Source organism: Acipenser ruthenus, chromosome 25, assembly GCF_902713425.1.
Source record: "Acipenser ruthenus chromosome 25, fAciRut3.2 maternal haplotype, whole genome shotgun sequence".
Lineage (NCBI taxonomy): Eukaryota > Metazoa > Chordata > Actinopteri > Acipenseriformes > Acipenseridae > Acipenser > Acipenser ruthenus.
The window spans coordinates 12,864,587-12,876,769 of record NC_081213.1 but is presented as its reverse complement, the minus strand read 5'-3'; the positions used below and the strand labels follow the sequence as shown (position 1 = coordinate 12,876,769).

The 12,183-nt window shown below is 47.2% G+C and overlaps 1 protein-coding gene across 2 annotated transcripts in view; it reads right to left on the bottom strand.

The window, feature by feature from the left end:
* LOC117414068 (rho guanine nucleotide exchange factor 3) overlaps positions 1–12,183 on the bottom strand; it is a 144,668-nt gene that overhangs the window by 91,351 nt on the left and 41,134 nt on the right. The window contains exon 1 of one of the 2 annotated variants that reach the window (XM_058999356.1): positions 822–971. The exons of the other annotated variant lie outside the window; for it this stretch is intronic. Coding sequence (XP_058855339.1) covers positions 822–854 — 33 coding nt within the window. The 5' untranslated portion in view covers positions 855–971. Of the gene's footprint in view, positions 1–821; positions 972–12,183 lie in introns of those variants that run through there. 2 annotated transcript variants of the gene reach the window in all.

The window sequence follows — 12,183 nt, the reverse complement described above, 5'->3', positions numbered from 1 at the left end:
AATTGCACGCTGTTCCTATTCGTTATTATTTTGTTTAAAAGCCTCTATAAGGACAGTTACACTACAATCAAAATTACAGTTCAATTATTTTTCTCTTGACAGATGAAACGTTTTTTTTTTGTTTGTTTTTTTGTGTGAAAAAGTTTTGTTATTTAAAAAAGTGGTTCAAATTTGAGCAAAAGTAAATCTGGGGACCACAGTAAATCAGTGCTCCTCCCCCTGTAGTGCACTGCAAGAATTGCAGTTTACATTGAACAAACACAATCTTTGTTGAAGCACGTTTACATTTAAACACTGATACGGTCAAAAATAAAACAGGTTCAGAATCGGTAACCTTCATTAGACTTGCATTTTAAATCTCAGAAACAATGATCGCTCACGAAGCAAACACACGACAAATCACATCATTATAATACAATGATTTATAAAAGCTGGATTTTAAATTAAAAGCTTTACAAATTTCAACAGGCTACACTTAATGTCATCAAACTGAACAAATATCCAAAAATCCCAAACCATTCTAAACCTGTTTAATAATCTCTGACTACAATTACTCAGCAAGATGAAAACGTGAAAGATTTCTAGTATGCAATGTTTGTCAGTTTCGTTAGTATTTCTAAATGTAGCACTACTGAGTGTTTGATAGCTGTGGATGAGCATTTTACAGTAAGGGGCACCTGGCATAACCCTTTCTGAATTGCTGCTAGGTCCAGGTCTCACAAACAGGCTGCCCATACCCTTCATCTAATAGTGAGACACTGAGACCATGGTTTGCACTCTCTGCTCAGATTTTTGCAGCATCAGTAAAGTGCCCGACTCACCCGAGGATGCACAAAGAGGCAGCACCACACCATGAGGAGTCCCAGATTTCCACCAGCCCAGATCTGTGTTCTCAGGCACCTCAGCCCACAAAGTAACCCCTCTGCTAGGCTCTGCTTCTGCTGCTGCGAGCTTGTGTAGGCTTCCTTCTCTGCCTGTACTCTTCACTCCTCAGCCCCATTAAACAACAGGATGTGAAGAGGGGAAGCTCGTGTCACAGTGTTACGGTGTGAGTGTGCAGGGACTGCACCCCTGTGCACACACACGCAGGGCTCTGCGGTCTGCGGCGTCTGATTGAGCAAAATTCTTCTGTTGATGCAGCCGCCGGTACCCGCAGAACAAGCTTCTACCGGCACAGGTTTGAAAAATAAGAACAGTGCTTTTTCAAACCTGACCTAGACTGCTGACTCTGAAATACCTCATATGCTGTTACTACTTTCAAACCTTTTAAACTACAGGGAAATTCAGAGGGCCAAATTTATCAAGCATGTTTTATTTCTAGTAATGTTTAAACTGTAGCATTTCAGATGTCTGCACTATTGTAAAATGAACAGATCGAATGAGAAGGAGAGAAGAGATCAAACCCATATTGGAGTAATAGAAGAGTCACGCAGTTGAAGCACATTTCTGCTAGAGAGGGGAGTTGCTAAAGGATGGGTTACTAAGCTGTGCAGGTCCTCACTCTGCTCTTGTACAAGTGCAATGCTGTTGTTGTTGCTGTGGTTTTGGTTTGATTTGCTCCAGTATGAGTAAAGTCAAGACCTTGTTTCCACTTCAGAAGTATGACCCGGCTGGTAGAGTGGCAGGGCTAAGCTATCAGCCTGTAGTTTAGAGAACAGAACCCCCTGGAGCTCAGTCAGTGCAGCGCTACCTATCGGACCTGCAGGACGTGGGAGTGTGCCCCAACGTGCCACTCAATTACACTGGAAAAACAAATAGAAACTATTTACAGCACCCAAACTACATCCTGAGTTTGGGTTTGCATTTTTCCTTTCAGAAAAACACAACGATTTGGAGTAAAAAGCTTTCATAATCAAACCCCATGATCATTGTCGTAGCTAGCTAAGAGTTCACCGAGGTCCAGACCGCGGTTAAAAAGTTTGCTTAAATGTTAACATTTTTAAGAATATGATAGAAAAATATGTTTATTCTACAACATTTTACGTATATAATAGCCCTGTATGCAAGTTATCTATTTACCTCGGCAGTCTTCTTGTTTTGTTAGTTAAGGCCTGCAACGCTCCAAGTTGCATCGGGTTGCCTAGGCAACGCGACACAGTGTGCACCTCACTTCCTGGTGGCCATGCGCTGGAAAACATAGACAAGGCACGCAACTGTAGAACTGAATCCTCCTTGACTGAACACTGAGTGGCACGGGAACTCTTGTCCTCAAAATCAAAATGCAAAAGTCTGTCGACTAATCCGTTTAGTGCAAAAGACTTTGCAACAATAACAGAAATATTAAAAAATGAAGTCCAAAACCAAAATTGCAAGTAGTAAGTAGAAAAGCAGGAAGAGTTGAAATGGTATATCAGCGAAACAGTGTCCAGTTATAAGAACTTAAGAACGTTTACAAACGAGGGGAGGCCATTCAGCCCATCTTGCTCGTTTGGTTGTTAGTAGCTGATTGATCCCAGAATCTCATCAAGCAGCTTCTTGAAGGATCCCAGGGTGTCAGCTTCAACAACATTACTGGGGAGTTGGTTCCAGACCCTCACAATTCTCTGTGTAAAAATGTGCCTCCTGTTATGAATGGATCTGTGGTATTTGGTTTATTGAATCGCTATTATTAGCCTACATTATAAGAACTTTTTTTCTCTCTCATGTCATCTAAAAGTCGATGCATGCCACTGATATTCTGGGAAGTGATTGAAGCGGTTAACATGCACACATCAACAAAATCTGCAGTTACCGGGAGCTGGGTTCAGGGGAGAGGGGTATTGCTGCAAAACGCAGACTCACACAGCATAGCTCTCACAGGATAGTGCTGTGTGCGCAACTCGTAATAGACGTCATCATTATATGCTACAGCCTGATCACATGATGAATTTAGGTACTAAAACTAAGTTTATTTCATAACAATAACCCAACTCTAAACCTATGGTTCGTGGGGTATTGGTTGTGGATCACCAATTAATTCTCACAGGGTAATCACTATGTTCAGTGTTCTCCCCCTCCCACACCCTGTTTATGGTCACGTGTACGAGCCTTCGTTCTGCTGCACTACCCTGTGTGAGCTCCCTGCGAGAGCTACGCTGTGCGAGCCTTCGTTCTGCAGCACTACTCTGTGTGAGCTCCCTGCGAGAGCTACGCTGTGAGAGCCTTCGTTCTGCAGCACTACCCTGTGTGAGCTCCCTGCGAGAGCTACGCTGTGAGAGCCTTCGTTCTGCAGCACTGCCCTGTGTGAGCTCCCTGCGCGAGCTACGCTGTGAGAGCCTTCGTTCTGCAGCACTACCCTGTGTGAGCTCCCTGCGAGAGCTACGCTGTGAGAGCCTTCGTTCTGCAGCACTACCCTGTCTCTTCTCTCCATTTGACGACTACAATGGCAAAACGTCAGGGTAGTTTACTGGAATTTTTGCATAAAAAAACAAAAACAAATGTTGATGAAGATAAGAGTGTGCCTCCTGTGCTTGTTTCCTGTAGTATCTCTCGTGTGCTTTACAATCACCTGCTGCTATTGTTGGCTGCAGTGAGCAACAACAAACTGCCACCCGATTAACACAGGTATGCTATATGTGAGGCTGACCCTATGTGCATGTCGTTGTTGGGACCTCTGGCATATTATCACTCTCGCTACGACCATGCCGATGATATCAGTTTGAAAAACTATTTCGCAACAATGTAGCTCTTTTAATAACCACGATGTCTGCGTTTGTCTTTGTAGGGTTCTAGAGTGCCGAGACAGACAACAGCAAAACATTCCATGTGATATCAGCCTTCGCAAGTATCGATTGCATTTGTAGAATTCTATTTTTTGTATTTAGTCCTCAATTAGGTATTTACCCTACTTTCCCAGTTTGAATGACAACTCCCTGTGTAAGAACCATATAAACTGCATGACGACTGAGACCAGCGGGCGTCCTCCATTCCTGCTGTTGAACTAGTCTCCTTTTTCACCCGATTAACCTAAACAGCGGGTGTTGCCAAGCAACTGAGCCCAGGACGGACAGTCTCCACCTGGCTTCACATGCTGCCTGACCAGCAGGAACACTGCGGTGCCCTGAGGTGAACCAACAGCTGCTTTCCTTCCCTACCACAATATCTGCAACCTGGTGCAACTAAGAGCTTGTGACCAGCAAACTCATTGCAGTCGGACCAAGGCCTTCGGGGGTAACACTTTTATTAAGAATAAATCATTAAAACCTCTGGACTGATTCTGCTGCTGAAACAATGAAGGTGAAATGCAGGGTTGTACACAGAACCGGACCCTGCTTCTTATTGGGTGTGTGCCTGTGAGAACAGGAAGCCAGGAAACTTTGTGAGTCACACTTCCTGGAAACCAGAAGACTTCTGTGTGGCACTTCCTGGAGACAAGGGCAAGTCAACACTCAACCTTAAACCCTAGTTGCCTTTGTGTCACTTCTGGTTCAAGTAACGTTTTTACAACCAAAAACAATGTAGGCTTTGGGAGCGACTGTTTAATCTCATTGCACAGATTTTATCAGCAATTAAAGCAGAAAGGTAGAAGTTCAAGCCCTGCAAATCATCAAAGTTCAAGCAGAGAAGGTGATGAGATTTTCCAGTGAGTTTGTGTGTGTGGGTGGACACAGGAACAAGCCTTGTATAAAGCACAATGTTTACAATGAAGTTTAATGACAGCCCTGTCTGCACTGGGTGAAGAGATGTCCTACCCCACGCTGAGCTTGAACTGTTACAGCATCCCCAGTCACAACTCAAAGTCAGCACAGTTTCAGGCTGCTTAACATTGTCAGCACTCACAGATCTACCAAATGTGGAAAAATAAACAGCTGGCCAGCAAATAGTAATAATCACCTTCCACTAATCCCAGTTACACACGTTCAGTTTCAACAGCTGGACACACTGACTGAACTGCAAAAAACAAAACATAGTGTACTACCTAGGGATTAAACTGTGGTGGACAGAGGACTGTTCTCAACGTATTAAACAAAGCGGTTCTTTTTAAATGAATAAGTTAACAATAATCTGAAAGCGTAAATAAAGCAGATTGACATTTATTGAGATACCCTCCATTGTACTTGCTGATACTTATTCTGCTAAATATTCTTTTCAACTTCAGGTTCCAGAGAAACACTCGCCAATTGTGATGAAACTTGATACAAGAATATCCATCTTAATCTAACTGCTACACTCGCAAACTAGAGTGAACTAAATAAGACAGTCCCGTGGAGCCTTTCAGGGCCTCAGTCCTGTTACAACACAGTGCTCCTGGCACAGCCCTTAAGAAATGCTTATTGAAGGACTTGCAGAATGACCCGAGTCAAGTGAAAGTAACAACATTGAGATCTACATGAGTTCCTGACACCCGTCAACATGTCTGACCTACACACTCAAGAGACTAAAAGCAGGTATAGAAATACAAGCTGGACCAGCACGCTGTGCTCAAACACACCTGTCAAAGCGAGTCTTGCCTGAGGTTACTGTAAATCAGAGGGAGACTGGGGGGGGCTTACCTGATGTCTCTGACAGCGCTGCTGTTTTAGTACTTTAGTGCTGCTGCTGGCAGTAATAAGAGAGAAAGGAATCCAGGCTCTTTATTCTTTAATGGCCAGGTCAAGAACAGACCCCAGGGGAAGGTCTGCATTCACAAAGCTCTGTTCTGGAGGGCCACCTGCACCTTGCCATTAACGAATGTAAGTTTGCGGGATGCCTGATTCCTTCTTGTTTTAAGAGTAGTTGTGTCTTCACTGTTGTGTTAACAGATGTGTTAACTCACTAAGCTGTTGTTTTAACTTGAACTTGTTTGACTGTATCAGAAACATGCCGTGCAAAGGAAGCCACTGCATAAACAGCATCAGAAATAAAGAGCTGTGCAGAAGAGTGTTTTTCTTCTTTCTTAACAGGTCATTTCATGGGGCACCACAAGGTTTTATTTTACTGTGACATGAATTACAAATTACACTTTTGTTTCCCAGCTAATTCAACAAACTAAATTCCGTATTTCAGATTTAAATCTAAACTTAAAAGCACAAAACCAATAATAATATATTTTTTATAAAAAGCAGAGGTTGATAGTAATAGGAGTTGGGCCTGGTTTATCTTTTATCAACTCCAACCCTGCTGTGACACCAGCTGTTGTTCCAGTGCCTCTGTGTGCCGGAGAGATGGAGTAGTTACTGCTCCTGCCTTCTTGTGCAGTAGAAGCAGGCTGCACTGACACAGCCTCTGTGTGCAGGAGAGATGGAGTAGTTACTGCTCCTGCCTTCTTGTGCAGTAGAAGCAGGCTGCACTGACACAGCCTCTGTGTGCCGGAGAGATGGAGTAGTTACTGCTCCTGCCTTCTTGTGCAGTAGAAGCAGGCTGCACTGACACAGCCTCTGTGTGCAGGAGAGATGGAGTAGTTACTGCTCCTGCCTTCTTGTGCAGTAGAAGCAGGCTGCACTGACACAGCCTCTGTGTGCCGGAGAGATGGAGTAGTTACTGCCCCTGCCTTCTTGTGCAGTAGAAGCAGGCTGCACTGACACAGCCTCTGTGTGCCGGAGAGATGGAGTAGTTACTGCTCCTGCCTTCTTGTGCAGTAGAAGCAGGCTGCACTGACACAGCCTCTGTGTGCCGGAGAGATGGAGTAGTTACTGCTCCTGCCTTCTTGTGCAGTAGAAGCAGGCTGCACTGACACAGCCTCTGTGTGCCGGAGAGATGGAGTAGTTACTGCTCCTGCCTTCTTGTGCAGTAGAAGCAGGCTGCACTGACACAGCCTCTGTGTGCAGGAGAGATGGAGTAGTTACTGCTCCTGCCTTCTTGTGCAGTAGAAGCAGGCTGCACTGACACAGCCTCTGTGTGCCGGAGAGATGGAGTAGTTACTGCTCCTGCCTTCTTGTGCAGTAGAAGCAGGCTGCACTGACACAGCGTCTGTGCAGGAGAGATGGAGTAGTTACTGCTCCTGCCTTCTTGTGCAGTAGAAGCAGGCTGCACTGACACAGCCTCTGTGTGCCGGAGAGATGGAGTAGTTACTGCTCCTGCCTTCTTGTGCAGTAGAAGCAGGCTGCACTGACACAGCCTCTGTGTGCAGGAGAGATGGAGTAGTTACTGCTCCTGCCTTCTTGTGCAGTAGAAGCAGGCTGCACTGACACAGCCTCTGTGTGCAGGAGAGATGGAGTAGTTACTGCTCCTGCCTTCTTGTGCAGTAGAAGCAGGCTGCACTGACACAGCCTCTGTGTGCCGGAGAGATGGAGTAGTTACTGCTCCTGCCTTCTTGTGCAGTAGAAGCAGGCTGCACTGACACAGCCTCTGTGTGCAGGAGAGATGGAGTAGTTACTGCTCCTGCCTTCTTGTGCAGTAGAAGCAGGCTACACTGACACAGCCTCTGTGTGCAGGAGAGATGGAGTAGTTACTGCTCCTGCCTTCTTGTGCAGTAGAAGCAGGCTGCACTGACACAGCGTCTGTGCAGGAGAGATGGAGTAGTTACTGCTCCTGCCTTCTTGTGCAGTAGAAGCAGGCTGCACTGACACAGCCTCTGTGTGCAGGAGAGATGGAGTAGTTACTGCTCCTGCCTTCTTGTGCAGTAGAAGCAGGCTGCACTGACACAGCCTCTGTGTGCAGGAGAGATGGAGTAGTTACTGCTCCTGCCTTCTTGTGCAGTAGAAGCAGGCTGCACTGACACAGCCTCTGTGTGCAGGAGAGATGGAGTAGTTACTGCTCCTGCCTTCTTGTGCAGTAGAAGCAGGCTGCACTGACACAGCCTCTGTGTGCAGGAGAGATGGAGTAGTTACTGGTCCTGCCTTCTTGTGCAGTAGAAGCAGGCTGCACTGACACAGCCTCTGTGTGCAGGAGAGATGGAGTAGTTACTGCTCCTGCCTTCTTGTGCAGTAGAAGCAGGCTGCACTGACACAGCCTCTGTGTGCAGGAGAGATGGAGTAGTTACTGGTCCTGCCTTCTTGTGCAGTAGAAGCAGGCTGCACTGACACAGCGTCTGTGCAGGAGAGATGGAGTAGTTACTGCTCCTGCCTTCTTGTGCAGTAGAAGCAGGCTGCACTGACACAGCCTCTGTGTGCAGGAGAGATGGAGTAGTTACTGCCCCTGCCTTCTTGTGCAGTAGAAGCAGGCTGCACTGACACAGCCTCTGTGTGCAGGAGAGATGGAGTAGTTACTGCTCCTGCCTTCTTGTGCAGTAGAAGCAGGCTGCACTGACACAGCCTCTGTGTGCCGGAGAGATGGAGTAGTTACTGCTCCTGCCTTCTTGTGCAGTAGAAGCAGGCTGCACTGACACAGCCTCTGTGTGCAGGAGAGATGGGGTAGTTACTGCTCCTGCCTTCTTGTGCAGTAGAAGCAGGCTGCACTGACACAGCCTCTGTGTGCCGGAGAGATGGAGTAGTTACTGCTCCTGCCTTCTTGTGCAGTAGAAGCAGGCTGCACTGACACAGCCTCTGTGTGCCGGAGAGATGGAGTAGTTACTGCTCCTGCCTTCTTGTGCAGTAGAAGCAGGCTGCACTGACACAGCCTCTGTGTGCAGGAGAGATGGAGTAGTTACTGCCCCTGCCTTCTTGTGCAGTAGAAGCAGGCTGCACTGACACAGCCTCTGTGTGCCGGAGAGATGGAGTAGTTACTGCTCCTGCCTTCTTGTGCAGTAGAAGCAGGCTGCACTGACACAGCCTCTGTGTGCCGGAGAGATGGAGTAGTTACTGCTCCTGCCTTCTTGTGCAGTAGAAGCAGGCTGCACTGACACAGCCTCTGTGTGCCGGAGAGATGGAGTAGTTACTGCTCCTGCCTTCTTGTGCAGTAGAAGCAGGCTGCACTGACACAGCCTCTGTGTGCAGGAGAGATGGAGTAGTTACTGCTCCTGCCTTCTTGTGCAGTAGAAGCAGGCTGCACTGACACAGCCTCTGTGTGCCGGAGAGATGGAGTAGTTACTGCTCCTGCCTTCTTGTGCAGTAGAAGCAGGCTGCACTGACACAGCGTCTGTGCAGGAGAGATGGAGTAGTTACTGCTCCTGCCTTCTTGTGCAGTAGAAGCAGGCTGCACTGACACAGCCTCTGTGTGCCGGAGAGATGGAGTAGTTACTGCTCCTGCCTTCTTGTGCAGTAGAAGCAGGCTGCACTGACACAGCGTCTGTGCAGGAGAGATGGAGTAGTTACTGCTCCTGCCTTCTTGTGCAGTAGAAGCAGGCTGCACTGACACAGCCTCTGTGTGCCGGAGAGATGGAGTAGTTACTGCTCCTGCCTTCTTGTGCAGTAGAAGCAGGCTGCACTGACACAGCATCTGTGTGCAGGAGAGATGGAGTAGTTACTGCTCCTGCCTTCTTGTGCAGTAGAAGCAGGCTGCACTGACACAGCCTCTGTGTGCAGGAGAGATGGAGTATTTACTGCTCCTGCCTTCTTGTGCAGTAGAAGCAGGCTGCACTGACACAGCCTCTGTGTGCCGGAGAGATGGAGTAGTTACTGCTCCTGCCTTCTTGTGCAGTAGAAGCAGGCTGCACTGACACAGCCTCTGTGTGCAGGAGAGATGGAGTAGTTACTGCTCCTGCCTTCTTGTGCAGTAGAAGCAGGCTGCACTGACACAGCCTCTGTGTGCAGGAGAGATGGAGTAGTTACTGCTCCTGCCTTCTTGTGCAGTAGAAGCAGGCTGCACTGACACAGCGTCTGTGCAGGAGAGATGGAGTAGTTACTGCTCCTGCCTTCTTGTGCAGTAGAAGCAGGCTGCACTGACACAGCCTCTGTGTGCAGGAGAGATGGAGTAGTTACTGCTCCTGCCTTCTTGTGCAGTAGAAGCAGGCTGCACTGACACAGCCTCTGTGTGCAGGAGAGATGGAGTAGTTACTGCTCCTGCCTTCTTGTGCAGTAGAAGCAGGCTGCACTGACACAGCCTCTGTGTGCAGGAGAGATGGAGTAGTTACTGCTCCTGCCTTCTTGTGCAGTAGAAGCAGGCTGCACTGACACAGCCTCTGTGTGCAGGAGAGATGGAGTAGTTACTGGTCCTGCCTTCTTGTGCAGTAGAAGCAGGCTGCACTGACACAGCCTCTGTGTGCAGGAGAGATGGAGTAGTTACTGCTCCTGCCTTCTTGTGCAGTAGAAGCAGGCTGCACTGACACAGCCTCTGTGTGCCGGAGAGATGGAGTAGTTACTGGTCCTGCCTTCTTGTGCAGTAGAAGCAGGCTGCACTGACACAGCCTCTGTGTGCAGGAGAGATGGAGTAGTTACTGCTCCTGCCTTCTTGTGCAGTAGAAGCAGGCTGCACTGACACAGCCTCTGTGTGCAGGAGAGATGGAGTAGTTACTGCTCCTGCCTTCTTGTGCAGTAGAAGCAGGCTGCACTGACACAGCCTCTGTGTGCAGGAGAGATGGAGTAGTTACTGCTCCTGCCTTCTTGTGCAGTAGAAGCAGGCTGCACTGACACAGCCTCTGTGTGCAGGAGAGATGGAGTAGTTACTGGTCCTGCCTTCTTGTGCAGTAGAAGCAGGCTGCACTGACACAGCCTCTGTGTGCAGGAGAGATGGAGTAGTTACTGCTCCTGCCTTCTTGTGCAGTAGAAGCAGGCTGCACTGACACAGCCTCTGTGTGCCGGAGAGATGGAGTAGTTACTGGTCCTGCCTTCTTGTGCAGTAGAAGCAGGCTGCACTGACACAGCGTCTGTGTGCCGGAGAGATGGAGTAGTTACTGCCCCTGCCTTCTTGTGCAGTAGAAGCAGGCTGCACTGACACAGCCTCTGTGTGCCGGAGAGATGGAGTAGTTACTGCTCCTGCCTTCTTGTGCAGTAGAAGCAGGCTGCACTGACACAGCGTCTGTGTGCAGGAGAGATGGAGTAGTTACTGCTCCTGCCTTCTTGTGCAGTAGAAGCAGGCTGCACTGACACAGCCTCTGTGTGCAGGAGAGATGGAGTAGTTACTGCTCCTGCCTTCTTGTGCAGTAGAAGCAGGCTGCACTGACACAGCGTCTGTGTGCCGGAGAGATGGAGTAGTTACTGCTCCTGCCTTCTTGTGCAGTAGAAGCAGGCTGCACTGACACAGCCTCGCTGCTTTCACTTCACAGGTGTCTCACACCAGATCAGGTTCTTAAACCCTTTGTTTCGTACTGTGGATTGCACTAATATCCACTAGGGGTCTAGGGTGAGATCACTAAACTCATTGCACTTGTTACCTGAGCAGTCAGACTGTAACCCTTTTTCACCCTCAAGTCTGTCACCAGTAAGTTCCACTTGTTTTCCTTTGCTTGCTGGCACAGTGTACAACAGCCCTTTGATTACATCAGGCACCGCTTGCCAAAATAAGCCTGGTAGTCCAGCACAAAAACTGCAGTAAGTTCTGTTAACAATACGAAATAAATTCAATTAGCAGTGAAACATTTAAAGCACACCAGGTTCACAGCTATGGCCAGCAGTTTTACATCACCCTGTAGAATGAATTAATTTGGCTTTATAAAGTCAAATGAAACCTGCTGAATAATTTTATGTTCACATATTGAATTACATACTGCTTTGTAGTTTTCCATATACTTAATGAAAAACAGTAAATTGAAAAATGTGACATTTCAAAATTTAACATGAAATACTGTACTACTATCATGGCTTCTGATATCGTTTTGTAGTTTCATCATGTTAAATAAAATATCTAAATTATGTTCATGTAGTTTGGACCTGCTTCGCCTGTTCTCTGCTTTGAGATTTTATTTCTGTTTGTCCAGCAGACCAGGGAAGGTTGCATTATATTTTGCATGAGTCACAGTTTAGGGTCAATGTAAGGTTAACCCGACATTAAAGGCATGCCTTTCCACTCATTAGCATAACGCTCTCGTAACAACCTTGCATTTCTATTGTTCCACGAGTCTGATTTTCAAGTGGATCTGAAGCACATTTACTCAAGTATGTATCGGCTTTGCTTTACCACTTCATTTCATTGCTCTGTATATATGCCAAAATAAGATTAGCATTTTCTCAGATTTCTTTATTAATTAGAAATACTCCATGCCAGTTACCATGTTTTTTAGACACTGCTGCACAGAGAAAACTATTGGCCATAAATATTTAATTCAAAATAAAAAATGTGTAAAATCCACAGCTGAATGCAATCCACACGGTCTATAAGAAGTTAAGAAACTATGGTTTGAAGAAGACTACAGAAAAGGCATGAAACAGAACATGTGAGCCAGAGCATCATCAGAATCAGACAGCCAAGTCCCAGGACAGGCCAGTCACTGTCTCAATGTGTTCCAGCCAGGTCCCAGGACAGGCCAGTCAC